This window comes from Salvelinus sp. IW2-2015, linkage group LG14 (genome assembly GCF_002910315.2).
Source record: "Salvelinus sp. IW2-2015 linkage group LG14, ASM291031v2, whole genome shotgun sequence".
Lineage (NCBI taxonomy): Eukaryota > Metazoa > Chordata > Actinopteri > Salmoniformes > Salmonidae > Salvelinus > Salvelinus sp. IW2-2015.
Window position 1 is genome coordinate 34,268,498 of NC_036854.1, and position 15,350 is coordinate 34,283,847.

The 15,350-nt window shown below is 41.8% G+C and overlaps 1 protein-coding gene and 1 long non-coding RNA gene across 3 annotated transcripts in view; one reads left to right on the plus strand and one right to left on the minus strand.

Annotated features, from left to right (window-relative positions):
- Positions 1 to 653: 653 nt before the first annotated feature.
- On the minus strand, positions 654 to 5,832 carry LOC139028688 (uncharacterized). Its single transcript, XR_011480918.1, has 2 exons — positions 5,653 to 5,832; positions 654 to 1,254 (listed from the first exon to the last, which is right to left on the minus strand). It is a non-coding gene; the product is annotated as an uncharacterized lncRNA (long non-coding RNA).
- pola1 (polymerase (DNA directed), alpha 1) overlaps positions 5,165 to 15,350 on the plus strand; it is a 91,884-nt gene continuing 81,698 nt past the window's right edge. For both annotated transcript variants that reach the window (XM_024000044.2, XM_024000045.2), the window contains exons 1-11: positions 5,165 to 5,329; positions 6,176 to 6,294; positions 6,469 to 6,565; positions 6,663 to 6,743; positions 6,838 to 6,953; positions 7,132 to 7,194; positions 7,514 to 7,612; positions 7,734 to 7,875; positions 13,636 to 13,795; positions 14,853 to 15,019; positions 15,231 to 15,343. In XM_024000044.2, coding sequence (XP_023855812.1) covers positions 5,281 to 5,329; positions 6,176 to 6,294; positions 6,469 to 6,565; positions 6,663 to 6,743; positions 6,838 to 6,953; positions 7,132 to 7,194; positions 7,514 to 7,612; positions 7,734 to 7,875; positions 13,636 to 13,795; positions 14,853 to 15,019; positions 15,231 to 15,343 — 1,206 coding nt within the window. In that variant the 5' untranslated portion in view covers positions 5,165 to 5,280. The remainder of the gene's footprint in view (positions 5,330 to 6,175; positions 6,295 to 6,468; positions 6,566 to 6,662; positions 6,744 to 6,837; positions 6,954 to 7,131; positions 7,195 to 7,513; positions 7,613 to 7,733; positions 7,876 to 13,635; positions 13,796 to 14,852; positions 15,020 to 15,230; positions 15,344 to 15,350) is intronic.

Genomic DNA, 15,350 nt, shown 5'->3' on the forward strand with positions numbered 1-15,350 from the left:
TAGGGGTTGTGTATTGAATGTGTAGTTTATGCACTACTCAAGATAAACAAGTAGAGTTTTGTAGTGTTCAGTAGGAAAACAGTGTTTCCAGTACTAATCAGGTAGAGCTTTTTACTACTTGATGTTGGTAGTAAATAAGTAGTCAAAACACTACAGCTTTACTGCACAGGTATTTTGCAAGTGCAGAAGACAAAACAGGAAGTAGTTGGTTGTTGTTTGCTAGCTACTGTATTTGACAATACCGAATGTAATCATCTTCAATCCTTCGTCATCCTGTCTTTCATAGCCCTTATGCTGGCACCATCTGTAAGTTTAACTTTCCTTTATTGCTAGTGTTGATATCACAAGTTTACTGGAGAACTGAGACGAAGTAGAGACTCTGGACAGGGTGGATAAGGTTTAATTAAAAGCAATTTATTCAGAGGTAAAGATATCTGAAATAGCGTGCACGGACCCTTTCATCAAGCTCAAATGGAACTATCCGAAAGAAGCCCTCTAAACATTTTGTGCAGACATTATATATGATAAATGAAGTAGGTTGAGTCTGGTAGATCTGTTCTTCTGGTTGGTCCTGATGAGTTGGGCGAGGTCCCCTTCAGGCTAGTATCACTGTCCCATTGGCTCTGAGTAGAGTTCTTTGTCTTCAGAAATGTTCAGCTAAAACAGGAGTTTAGGTGTGTGCGTAGATGTTCCTATTTTGACATATCTGTGTGTCTCTGTGAAATGGTCAGCTAAAACAGGAGATTTTGTGTGTGCGTAGRCATTCCTGTTTTATCAGTTTTATGAAAGGTTTGCCTCAGCCCTCTGTCCTTGGGTGTGTGTGTGTCTCAGTATCTCGTGAAATGCAGACCCAAGCACCCTTTTGATCAAGGCCTTTCCTGCCTTATCAGTGTTTGTGTGGGGTTTGGGTCAGCCACCTGTCTCTGGGTGTGTGTGGGTCTCAGTATCTGCTTATGAGTTTGTGAGAAACCCTGTTTGGAAAGAAGTTAGTTATAACAATGTAATAACAATATGCTTGTGTTATAATAAATTATATTTATTACACTAGCCAAAAATTGTAATATGTTTAGCCTAACTGTTAAAATGTGGCAATGTAGCCTCTGTTTTTGTCATGCTAGCTAGCTAATGCTAGCTAATGTTTGTTTGTATGCAAATGTACAGTAGCCTATGTTCATATTGGTATACTTACCCATTCTACTTACCTATTTTGAGCTGTTGCCAAAGAGGCCCTCGACATAAGAAAACTTGAGGCCACTGTTGGTAAGATTAACATTGTTTATCAAATGTTTTTGTCTTATGTGACCTCTGTTAGCAGATGATTGATAATGGCTTATAATTGGTTGTCACTTAAATGTTACATGGTGAAGAAATGTGGATCCAACAAAAAAAGAGGATCTGAAGATGGTTAAGTCAAAGCTGAATGAAGACCAGGCCTAAAAGAGATTTAAAAAATAATTTAAAAAAAGTATAAATATGTAATTTTATAGGAGCAGATAGTGTGCTATAGGCTATTATTTTATTTTCTCAAGCTCAGATGGCCAGAAAGTGTCATCCTGGACCTGGACTTTGTTCTATAGAATAGGCCTAGGTGGCCCTATCAAACTTCTACAACTTTGTCTGTGTTACTTCCTTCAATAAGCCAAAAATAAGAACAACGCTGGGCAGTAGAGTCTTGCATGGGCTACAATGGCACTTTTGTAGGATTGGTGGTTGAACGCACTGTAGTGTCACTGTGCCAATAATATTATGCGTTTGCGTGTCCCCCACGCCCGAGCACGCTTTCATCCTCCAATTTGGGACAGGAGAATCTTTGTGCGTGCCCAAGAGTCCAGCTAAGGTCACCCTGGAAACAAGCTTCATTGCGATAAAAAGGGGATACTTTCCGCAGTCAAATTATCTTTAGATAGGTTGTGACTAGAGGGAGTACAGATACGAGCTCAGTCAGAACCCTTTAGATAGGACTCGGCTCTCTTTTAGAAATGTGTCAGTAGCTCGCAGAGGTGGGACTAGTGGTCATGAACGGAGGTTGGACAGTGTGTGAATGAGTAATCTCCTGACAAATGTATGACCATATTAGAGACATAATTCCCTCAGATTACACAGACCCACAAAGAATTCAAAAATAAATACAATTTTGATCAACTCCCATATAGAGGTACGAGCCGATTATGATTTTAACAACGATACGATTATTGGAGGACCAAAAAGCCGATACCGATTAATCAGCCGATGTGTATATATATATTATAATATATTATATATATTATATATATATATATATATATAATATATATATATATATAATATATATTTCATTATTTATTTGAGACTAAATTGATTTTATTGATGTATTATTATAGCTAAATAAGTGTTCATTCAGTTATTGTTGTAATTGTTATTATTACAAACATATATATTTGTAATAATAACAATTACAACAATACTGAATTAACACTTAATTAGCTTAATATAATACATCAATAAAATCAATTTAGTCTCAAATAAAAATGAAACATGTTCAATTTGGTTTAAATAATGCAAAACAAAGTGTTGGAGAAGAAAGTAAAAGTGCCATGTAAAAAAAGCTAACGTTTAAGTTCCTTGCTCAGAACATGAGAACATATGAAAGCTGGTGGTTCCTTTAACACGAGGTCTTCAATATTCCAGGTAAGAAGTTTTAGGTTGTAGTTATTATAGGACTATTTCTTCTATACCATTTGTATTTCATATACCTTTGACTATTGGATGTTCTAATAGGTACTTAGTATTGCCAGCTAACTCGGAGTTGATAGGCTTGAAGTCAAAACAGCGCAATGCTTGAAGCACAGCGAAGAGTGCTGGCAAATGCAGGAAAGTGCTGTTTGAATGAATGCTTACGAGCCTGCTGCTGAGTACCACAGCTCAGTCAGACTGCTCTATCAAATCATAGACTTAATTATAATATAATAACACACAGAAATACGAGCCGTAGGTCATTTATGGTCAAATCCGGGAAACTATCATTTCGAAAACAAAACATTTATTCTTTCAGGGAAATACGGAACCGTTCCGTATTTTATCTAACGGGTGGCATCCATAAGTCTAAATATTGCTGTTACATTGCACAACCTTCAATGTTAAGTCCTAATACCTAGAATTCTGGCAAATTAGTTCGCAACGAGCCAGGCGGCCACAACTATTGCATATACCCTGACTCTGCATGGCAATGGACGCAAGAGAAGTGACACAATTTCCCTGTTTTAATATTTGCCTGCTAAACATGAATTTCTTTGAACTAAATATGCAGGTTTAAAAATATATTACTTCTGTGTATGATTTTAAAAAGGCATTGATGTTATGGTTAGGTACATTCGTGCAAACATTGTGCTTTTTTCGCAAATGTGCTTTTGTTAAATCATCACCCGTTTGGCGAAGTGGCTTTCTTTGTTAGGAGAAATAGTCTTCACACAGTTCGCAACGAGCCAGGCGGCCCAAACTGCTGCATATACCCTGACTCGTTGCACAGAACGCAAGAAATGACACAATTTCCCTAGTTAAAAGAAATGCATGTTAGCAGGCAATATTAACTAAATATGCAGGTTTAAAATATATACTTGTGTATTGATTTTAAGAAAGGTGTTGATGTTTATGGTTAGGTACACATTGGTGCAACGACAGTGCTTTTTTCACGAATGTGCTTGTTAAATCGCCCGTTTGGCGAAGTAGACTGTGATTCAATGATAAATTAACAGGCACCGCATCGATTATATACAACGCAGGACAAGCTAGTTAACCTAGTAATTATCATCAACCATGTGGTAACTAGTGATTATGTAAGATTGATTGTTTTTTATAAGGATACGTTTTAAATGCTAGCTAGCACCTTACCTCTAGCTCCTTGCTGCCTCGCATAACAGGTAGTCAGCCTGCCACGCAGTCTCCTCGTGAGTGCAATGTAATCGGCATGATCGGTGTCCAAAAATGCAGATTACCGATTGTATGAAAAACTTGAAAGTGGCCCTAATTAAATCGGCCATTTCCGATTAATCAGTCAACCTCTACTCCATAATCTATTGGGTGAAATACCAGGTGTGCCATCACAGCAGCAATATTTGTGACCTGTTGCCACAAGAAAAGGGCAACCAGTGAAGAACAAACACCATTGTAAATACAACCCATATTTGTTTATTTATTTTCTCTTTTGTACTTTAACTATTTGCACATCGTTACAACACTGTATATAGCCATAATATGACATCTGTAATGTCTCCATTCCTTTGGAACTTTTGTGAGTGTAATGTTTACTGTTCATTTATTGTTTAATTCACTTTTGTTTATATATTTTATTTGCTTTGCCAATGTAAACATGTTTCCATGCCAATAAAGCCTTTTGAACTGAATTGAGAGAGACCGAGAGCAGGAGTGTTCTTGATGAAGCAAGCAATAAACAAACTCACCATGAACAACATTCATTGGTGTAAAGTACTTAAGTAAACATACTTTAAAGTACTACTTAAGTCATTTCTAGGGGTATCTGTACCTTACATTGCTATTTATATTTTTGCCAACTTTTACTTCACTACATTCTATTATGTACTTTTTACTCCATACATTTTTCATGACACCCAAAAGTATTTTGACAGAACAATGGTACAATTCACTCACTTATCAAGAGCACATCCCTGGTCATCCCTACTGCCTCTGAACTGGCGGACTCACTAAACACTTTGTTTGTAAATTATGTTGGAGAGTGCCCCTGGCTATCTATTTTATAAATTTGTGCCTTCTGGTTTGCTTAATATAAGGAATTTGAAATGATTTCTACTTTTGATACTTAAGTATATTTTGGCAATTCTATTTATTTTTGATATTTAAAAGCAAACACTTTTAGACTTTTACTCAAGTAGTATTTTACTGGTTGACGTTCACTTTTACTTGAGTCATTTTCTATTAAGGTATCTTTACTTTTACTCAAGTATGACAATTGAGAACTTTTCCCACCATTGCTTATAGTCCCGACCCCAGCCCAGACTAATAACGTGATGAAGACATTGCAAACATTACTGTAGGCTACATGGACTATGAAACAACATCGCCATCAAGCGGACACTGAACCACATTTCCATGCCAAGAATCGAAACTCCGGCGATATTCTGATTGGCTAATTTCTTTTTGCGTCATTTCCTGCATATGACTTTCAACGGGAAGGAGCTTTGGCGCGAAATCTTCTGTTGTGTTGAACTGTGAAGCTAGCTACCAAAAGAGAGCTGAAGGTTATCAATACATTTGGAATAAATAGCAATGTCTCCGGTTTCTAAGCCAGAGAAGGACGTGGACAACCCGGACGGCGGTGAGTCTGACCGGAATATAACTGCAAACAAGCTAGCTAGATAAACTAACTATCGCGCGCTAACAAAGCAAGCAACTAACGTTAATAGAATGACTGAATGTAGCTAGCTACGTGCCATTAAATTAACACCAAATGTTCATAAATTGCATAATTACCCACAGTTAACTGGCCATTTAGCTACTGTGATGTTGACATTTCATAATTTAAGACATACTCCGCTGGTACTTTGGCGACTAAAAGTATTTTTTAAACCTCCCGCTTTGGGCTAAACGTGTCTCTGTAGTTCATACATGTATAATATATGCGCAGAACTACTGTTTTACCTCAATTAGCCACGAAATCCCTAGTTTGAGAGGAACTTTCCTTGGAGCTGTGTTGGACGCCATTTTCCCTTAATTCCCCACCCAGGTCAGCCCGTCTTCAGCAATTAAGAGTACTAGCCAATGAGCTTCAGCCCCTCGCGTTTGACATCTAGCAAGAGGCCTACCCAGAGTAATCCAATGAGGTTGCAGAGCGGTCCCAACAGCTCAGTGGAAACAGCAGAGAGAGCGCAATGATGTGGTGTTCTTACTTTATCTGCAAATATGTGAAGTAGTACACAATTTTCAGCGACCACTCCTGAGTACTACTTTCTACTGGCAAAAAAATATATACAACAGTACTAGAGAATCTCTTTAAAAGCTGTCAGTCGCTTGCCTGAAATGCCTGTAGGAGACCAGGGAGAACAACTGGGTTTTGAACTCTTCTTTCTCTTTTTCTGCTTTCTCTCCCCCTTTCTTCCCCCAACTTTTATGCTCCCTCCATCTCAATCTCTCCCCTCACTCTCTTCCTGTTTTCTCTTTCCAGAGAATGACTGCGGCCTGGCAGTGGGTCGCTCCAGGAGGGAGAAGAAGGAGAAGACAGGGAGGAAGTCAGCTCTGGAACAGCTCAAGAGAGCCAAGAAGGGAGAGAAAGTCAAATATGAGGTGAGAGTTGTGTGTGTGTGTTGTCCAAGTCCTGATCTTACAGAGGTGTGTTTGTGTCCGCCCCTTTTAATCTGTGTGTTAAGTGAACAAGTTGTATAGTGTACGTTATAGTGTGGATGTTATAGCCAAGCCTTGTTTTAACTTGTGTGTTGAATCTGTGTGTGCTGTGTGTAGGTGGAGGATTTGACCAGTGTTTATGAGGAAGTGGACGAAGAGCAGTACTCTCGGATGGTGAGAGAAAGGCAGGATGATGACTGGATCATTGATGATGGTGAGTTGGTCTGAAATACCTTCAGAACCTTTCTGCTTCTCAGTCCCAAGTTATAGCAAGTTCTCTCTCTCTCTCTCTTTCTCTCTCTCTCTCTCAGATGGCACAGGGTATGTGGAGGATGGGAGAGAAATCTTTGATGAGGATTTGGCGGATGATGTGTTAGAGAAAGGTGCCAAAGGTAGGAACCCTGTGTGTGTCTGTGTGAAGCCTGTGTGTGTCTGTGTGAAAACAAGCCTGTGTGTGTCTCCAGCCTAATTATTGTTTGTGTGTAGGTAAAGCGCGCGCTAAGGGAGCAGACTCTAAGAATAACATTAAGAAGGCAGCGGTGGCCAAACCCAACAGCATCAAAAATCTCTTCATGAACAGCAACGTCAAGAAACCTGCTGAGGTGAGTGTTTGTATTTGTGCACCTGTTTATCAAGAGTCGCTTCGCTAATCATGGTTGTGTGTTTCTCACCCTCTGTGACCCTATACATGCAATCCAAAACACTCAATAGTTAGTGTTCTAGTCCATTTGTTTTTATTTTGTAATTGAACCAGGATTGTGTGTTTTGTGTCTCTTACAGAAAGATGTGGACCTGTCCAAAGATGACATACTAGGGGACATTCTACAGGACCTGCACTCTGAGGTCAGTCTCTCCTGTCCTGTCAACCTCCACACCTTCTCACAGCGGTGAAAAAATAGTGCATGTCGGCTCACTCACACATGAAGTTTACTCCGCAAGTGGTTCAACAACGCTTCAGCCTTAATGTTTTTTTGTCAGGTTGCTGTGTATGGGTTAGTCCAGCTCCTGTAATTCCCCTCTCTTAAACCAAATTAGGCTAGATTATTTGGGAGATGCTTAGATTTCAGCTTGTTGTTTGATTCTTTTTCACTAAGACATGAACTCACTGGGGGAGAATACGCTATCAGTGTGTCTGAGTGTCTCCATCTGCCCCCTCTTTCAGAGGCCGTCTCCCCTGACTCCTCCGGTCGTCACTCTGAAGAAGAAGAAGGCCCTCAGAACTACCATGAACCCCTTCTCCATCAAAACCCAACCCCCTAAGGTACACTTCTTCTCTCTCTCCATTGATCCCTGCCCCCTCTTATATTCCATTAAGGCCAAAAGTTACTGAGTACACCCCTGGTCTTCTTCCTGTTGTAATGTGTCACTTCCCTCCATCGCAGGAGTCTCCCTCTGCCCAGGGTTCAAAGGTGAAACACCCTCCTCCTGGTGAGCTGACTCCCCGGGTGCCCTCCCGCCTCCCCACCTCCAGGCCCTCTGTCCTCGTGGAGAAGAAGAGAGTGAAGGTGGAAGAAATTGAGGAGGGTAAGAAATCAGACTAGGAGTTAATCTAGCACTCGCTGGGCTGGTTTCCTGGACCCAGATTAAGCTTAGTTCTAGACTAAAAATATATATTGAAAGTGCTTTTTAATCTAGCATTAGGCTTAAAGTGGCAATCAAATTATATTTTATTTGTCACGTGCCGAATACAACAGGTGTAGACCTTTCTGTGAAATGCTTACTTACAAGCCCTTAACCAACAATGCAGTTTAAGAAATAAAGTTGAGAATATATTTACTAAATAAAATAGGTGGTGGTTGTCAATGTATATAGTCCGGGTGGCCATTTGATTAATTGTTCAGCAGTCTTATGACTTGGGTGTAGTAGCTGTTAAGAAGCCTTTTGGACCTAGACTTGGCGCTCCGGTACCGCTTTCCGTGCGGTAACAGAGAGAACAGTCTATGACTTGGGTGATTGGAGTCTGACAATTTTTTGGGCCTTCCTCTGACACCGCCTCGTATATAGATCCTTCGATTGTTGAAGCTTGGCCCCAGTGACGTACTAGGCTGTACGCAGTACCCTCTGTAGGGCCTTACGGTCGGTCGTATGCCGAGCAGTTGCCATACCAGGCGGTGATGCAACCGGTCAGGATGCTCTCGATGGTGCAGCTGTAGAACTGTTGAGGATCTGGGGACCCATGCCAAATCTTTTCAGTCTCCTGAGGGGTAATGATAGTTTGTTGGTGATGTGGACACCAAGGAACTTGCAACTCTCGACCCGCTCCACTACAGCCCGTCGATGTGAATGGGGTTGTGTTCGGCCCTCCTTTTCCTGATCTCCTCCTGTGTCTTGCTCACGTTGAGCGAGAGGTTGATGTCCTGGCACCACACTGCCAGGTCTGTGATCTCCTTCCTATAGGCTGTCTCATCGTTGTCGGTGATCAGGCCTACCACTGTTGTCATCAGCAAGCTTAATGATGGTGTTGGCATCGTGCTTGGCCGTGCAGTCGTGGGCGAATAGGGAGTACATGAGGGGACTAAGCACGCACCACTGAGGGGTCCCCGTGTTGAGGATCAGCATGGCAGATGTGTTGTTGCCTACCCTTATCACCTGGGGACGGCCCGTCAGGAAGTCCAGGATCCAGTTGCAGAGGGAGGTGTTTAGCCCCAGGGTCCTTAACTTAGTGATGAGCTTTGCGGGCACTATGGTGTTGAACGCTGAGCTGTAGTCAATGAACAGCATTCTCACGTAGGTGTTCCTTTTGTTCAGGTGGGAAAGGGTAGTGTGGAGTGTGATTTGAGATTGTGTCATCTGTGGATATGTTGGGGCGGTATTGGAGGGGGTCTAGGGTTTCTGGGATGATGGTGTTGTGAGCCATGACCAGCCTTTCAAAGCACTTCATGTCTAACAACGTGGGTGCTACGGGGCGGTAGTCATTTAGGCAGGTTACCTTCGCTTTCTTGGCACAGGGACTATGGAGGTCTGCTTGAAATATGTAGGTATTCCAGACTCGGTCAGGGAGAGGTTGAAATTGTCAGTGAAGTCACTTGCCAGTTGGTCCGCCCATGCTCTGAGTACACGTCCTGGTAATCTGTCTGGCCCTGCAGCCTTGTGAATGTTGACCTGTTTAAAGGTCTTGCTCACATCGGCTACGGAGAGCTTGATCACACAGTTGTCCGGAACAGCTGGTCCTCTCATGCATGCTTCAGTGTTGCTTGCCTCGAAGCGAGTATAAAAGGCATTTCGCTCGTCTGGTAGGCTCACGTCACTGGGCAGCTCGCAACTGGGTTTCCCTTTGGTCTGTAATAGTTTTTAAGCCCTGCCACATCTGACGAGCGTCGGAGCCGGTGTAGTAGGAGTCAATCTTAGCCCTGCATTGATGCTTTGCCTGTTTGATGGTTCGTCTGAGGGCATAGCGTGTTTTAAAAAAAAAAGTGTCCTGAATAGTGTCCCACTCCTTGAAAGCGGCAGCTCTAGCCTTTAGCTCGATGCGTATGTTGCCTGTAATCCATGGCTTCTGGTTGGGATATGTACGTACGGTCACTGTGGGGACAACGTCGGTGATGCACTTATTGATGAGGCCTGTGACTGAGGTGGTGTACTCCTCAATGCCATTGGATGAATCCCCGAACATATTCCAGTCTGTTAGCAAACAGTCCTGTAGTGTAGCATCCGTGTCATCTGACCACTTCCGTATTGAGCAAGTCACTGGTACTTCCTGCTTTAGTTTTTGTTTGTAAGCAGGAATCAGGAGGATAGAATTATGGTCAGATTCTCCAAATGGTGGGCAAGGGAGCATTTTCTTGTTTGCTTATGGCCTTATAGAGTAGGTTGAGTGCGGTCTTAGTGACAGCATCGGTCTGTGGTGGTAAATAGACGGCTACAAATAATGTAGATGAGAACTCTCTTGGTAGATAGTGTGGTCTACAGCTTATCATGAGGTACTCTCCCTCAGGCGAGCAATACCTAGAGACTTCCTTTATGTTAGGCATCGCACACCAGCTGTTATTGACAAATAGACACACACCCCCACCCCTCGTTTTACCAGACGTAGTTGATCTGTCCTGCCCATGCACGGAAAACCCAGCTAACTGTTTATTATCCGTGTCGTCGTTCAGCCACGACTCTGTGAAACATAAGATATTACATGTCTTGTTGGTAGGATACTCTCGAACGGAGATCATCCAGTTTATTCTCCAGTGATTGCATGTTGGCCAATAGAATGGATGGTAGAGGTGGATTGACCACTCGCCAACAAATTCTCACAAGGCACCCCGATCTCCGCCCCCTGTAGACAACATTTGGTGGATGCAGATGCTTCTGAAGCTTAGAGAAATTAGTTGGCGTGTGGGATGAGTCTGACTTTCAGGAAATGTCAGTTAAAGATAAGTACACTGAATTAACACTACCAAAAGCCTATTTAGACCCAATCACTGTCCCTTCAAAGTAAGTTACTAAATGTAGTCCAGTTTGTAACATTCTCTTTGAAATGGCCTTTGAAATTATGTAATTCAATGTAGTTAGCTTTGAAATGTTTGTATGTCCATTTTAAAGTGGTAAAAATTCATACCGTTGACAGTAGTATGGTAAACTAAAGTTTAAAATGAAATACTAATGTTAATGTACCAAAAATTGATAGGTAGATGCAAAACATTTGGACTGTATTAAGACCGGGCACCCCAGGCTGAAATTGCATTTTTGCATGTCAGTGAAATTTTCAAGAAGCAAGGTGTCGCTTGCCACATCATGATGCATCTTTGACGTGGCATGTGACACATTTTTGCTTCTTGAAAGTCCAATATCTTGAACACTTCACTGCTGACATGCAAAACATTTGGGACTGTATTAACAGTTTTCTAAGCAAGTAACTACTAAAATATAGTTTGGGTTTTTCCTTCAATCTCTTTGGTAAACCAGCTCTCGGCTAACCCTTTCAGTGTTTCCCCTATATTCTGCTAAATCGTGGATGCTACTCCAAAAGATATGATGTAAAAACATTTTCAGTGTAAACTTAAACGACTAAAACCCAGATATAAAGTATGTAGAAAAGATAATGGAGCTATATATTTTTAAATAATATCACGTTTGAGAACTAACAACCATCAGAATAAAAACTTGACAGTCAGGAAAAATCGCAAATAAAAAAAATGGCATGGGGCCGCCATTGATTTTATGTTTGAAACACTTGGATAGCATAGGAAAACGGCATAAGCAATGGAAAAATGTATAGATTTGTAGTAAATTAGTTTAAAGTAACTTTCCAGTGTTTCCAGGTTCCTATAAAATATGACCTATAATTACTTGCAATATGAGTGAAATAGTTTTCCTTCCAAAAAATTGTACACTGAACAAAAATATAAACGCAACGTGTAAATTGTTGGTCCCATGTTTCATGAGCTCAAATAAAAGATCCCAGAAATGTTCCATACCAGCCACCCTACCCTGACAGCTGATGAAACTGTGGGTTTGCACAACAGAAGAATTTCTGCACAAACTTTCAGAAACCGTATCAGGGAAGCTCATCGACGTGTTCGTCGTCCTCACCAGGGTCTTGACCTGACTGCAGTTCTGTGTCGAAATCGGCTTCAGTGGGCAAATGCTCACCTTCGATGGCCACTGGAACGTTGGAGAAGTGTGCTGTTCACGGATGAATCCGGTTTTCAACTGTACCGGGCAGATGGCAGACAACCTGTAAAGCGTTGTTGGTGAGCGGTTTGCTGATGTCAGCGTTGTGAACAGAGTGCTTCGTGGTGGTGGGGTTATGGTGTGGGCAGGCAAAAGCTACGGATAACAAAGACAATTGCATTCAAATCTGTCAATTTTAAGGCACAGAGATAACGTGACGAGATCCTGAGGCCCATTGTCGTGCCATTCATCCGTCGCCATCCCCTCATGTTTCAGCATGATAATGCACGGCCCCATGTCGCAAGGATCTATACACAATTCTTGGACGCAGAAACTGTCCCAGTTCTTCCATGGCCTGCATACTCACCAGACATGTCACCCATTGAGCATGTTTGGGATGCTCTGGATTGACGTGTAAGACAGCGTGTTCCAGTTCCCGCCAATATTCAGCAACTTCGCACAGCCATTGAAGAGGAGTGGGACAACATTCCACGGGCAACAATCAACTGACTGATCAACTCTATACGAAGGAGATGTTGCGCTGCGTGAGGCAAATGGTAATCAATCAAATTTATTTATAAAGCCCTTTTTTACATCAGCCGATGTCACCAAAGTGCTGTACAGAAACCCAGCCTAAAACTCCAAACAGCAAGCAAAGCCAGGGGGATAGGAAAAACTCAGTAGAAAGGCAGGAACCTAGGAAGAAACCTAGAGGAACCAGGCTCTGAGGGGTGGCCAGTCCTATTCTGGCTGTGCCGGGTTGAGATTATAACAGTACATGGCCAAGATGTTCAAACGTTCATAGATGACCAGCAGGGTCAAATAATAATAATAATAATCACAATGGTTGTAGAGGGTGCAACAGCTCAGCACCTCAGTAGTAATTGTCAGTTGGCTTTTCATAGTCGAGCATTCAGAGTTAGAGATAGCAGGTGCAGTAGAGAGTGATCACACCAGATACTGACTTGTTTTCTGATCCACGCCCTACTTGAATTTTTTTGTTTTTTTATGTGACCAACCAATGCGTGTCTGTATTCCCAGTTGTGTGAAATCCATAGATTAGGGCCTGATTCATTTATTTAAATTGAGGGATTTCCTTATAAAATCTTTAAAATTGTTGCATGTTGTGTTTATTTTTGTTCAGTATAATTATATTAAAAAGCAGCCTTTTTTGTTTGAATGGTGTGGGCGTACCCCTACAACAGAATATTGATATGAGTATACCGTTTATTGGCCAGCTCATCCTCCTCAGGAATTCTGTAAGGAAATAGCAAGTATTGAGATGGTCTGTTTTAAGATACAAGTTTGTGGGGTTTTTAAGTGCTTTTTATTTTTTTTCTCCCAATTTATGCATTGGCCACATACGAGTATAGGACAAAAACATTATTTGGGTTTGAGTTAATAGAATGTTAACTTTTAAAAGGGAAATTTTCACTGGACAGTTAATTTAAAACTTCACATTTTCTCTAAGCCCCATGGCCAAATGTGTAGAATTGTGGGAAATTAGCTTTAAAACAGCCAAATTGTTTCCACAGCCAAGAGGAGGGCCTCTCAAATGTTCAGTCGGAGAGTGCACCATTGGCCACACCAACGATCCAAGGGGAAACACTGCCTTTTCCCCAATGGCTGTCAGTCTGTCATCTCTCAATCAATCTCTCTCTCCCTTCCCCTCTCTCCCAGAGGACAACTCTTTGCAGTTTGACGGAGTGGACTTTGACGAACCCATGGAGGTGGGGCTTGATCGGGAAAAGGAGGGGCCTGTAAATGAAGAGGAGGAGCCAGAGACCAAACCAGCTGTTAAAGTGGAACCCAAAGCAGAACCACAGGACCTGGTCCTACTGTGAGTGTGTGTCTGCTTGCTTTTCTTCTGTTAGTGGTTCTACCATAGACTTTGCTAGACATGGCATCATTGTATCTGTCCCAATATGGTGTATGTGAGAGCACAGGCAGTGCCATTGAGGCCATCTTCATATTGAAGTAGTCAATTTTCTTCTCATACTTTATGAGTTGGCAAACAAACTGAAAGGCTGCATACTGTTTGAACAGGTATAAAGTCATCGTTGGTGATTTACTGCCACCTGCATTTATGGAATGTTTGCTCATGTATAATTAATTGGCTGATCCCTCATGGTGAATTGAGTAGGAAGTGTGGTCCTTCCTTAACCCATATGAAGTCCCACCAAGTTGACTACTTCAGAAATGGTGAAAGTCCACAGTGGTGCTGCCAATGCTGAAATAGGCTTTTGGGCACTAGTCTTCTATCTCTATGGGTTATACTTTGAGTCAAGGCCAAATAACTTTGTGTGTGTGTGTGTTTACATCAGTGGTGGAAAAAGTACTCAATTGTCATACTTGAGTCATTTTCTATTAAGGTATCTTTACTTTTACTCAAGTAAAAGTGAGTCAACCAGTGAAATACTACTTGAGTAAAAGTATTTGGTTTTAAATATACTTAAGTATCAAAAGTAAATGTAATTTCTAAAATAAGTAAAGGTATAAATAATTTCAAAATCCTTATATTAGGCAAACCATACTTTCTTTTATATTATGGATAGTCAGGGGAACACTCCAACACTCAGACGTAATTGACCAATGAAGCATTTGTGTTTAGTGAGTCCGCCAGATCAGAGGCAGTAGGGATGACCATTTTCCTGTCCTGTTAAGCATTCAAAAAGTAACGAGTACTTTTGGGTATCAGGGGAAATGTATGGAGAAAAAAGTACATTATTTTCTTTAGGAATGTAGTGGAGTAAAAGTTGTCAAATATAAATAGTAAAGTACATATGCCCCAAAAAACTACTTAAGTAGTACTTTCAAGTATTTTTAGTACCACTGATTTACAGTAGGAACCATTGGATCATGAGAACCTTTTTAGCCCCTCTATCCTGTTCCTCCAGGAGGGGCAAGCTGGGGGGGTCTTGGGGTCAGGAGGAGGGGGACAGTGAGGCCCCCGTGGAGGTGCAAGTCGACCCCAGCCGTCTCCCATTGGCCGAGGGGCCAGAGGGAGAGCTCATGTTCCGCTTCTATTGGCTGGATGCCTTCGAGGACCAATACAGCCAACCAGGTGAGTTCTTACCAAACCCATGGACTAGAACAGCCAAACACGTGTGTTCTTACTTAACCCATAGACTATTACAGCCAACCGAGTTCATATTACCAATCAGATGTTCAGGAATCCTCACTAAAACAACCAAGAAAGTGAGCCCTTCCTAAACAAAATGTGGCTAAACATGTTAAGATGTGGTCATTTTATGGTTATATAATGTGTTTTCTAGGTGTGGTGTACCTATTTGGTAAGGTGTGGATCGAGTCAGCCAAGGCCCACGTCAGCTGCTGTGTGTCAGTGAAGAACATCGAGAGGACCATGCACTTCCTGCCCCGCGAACGCGTGAGTC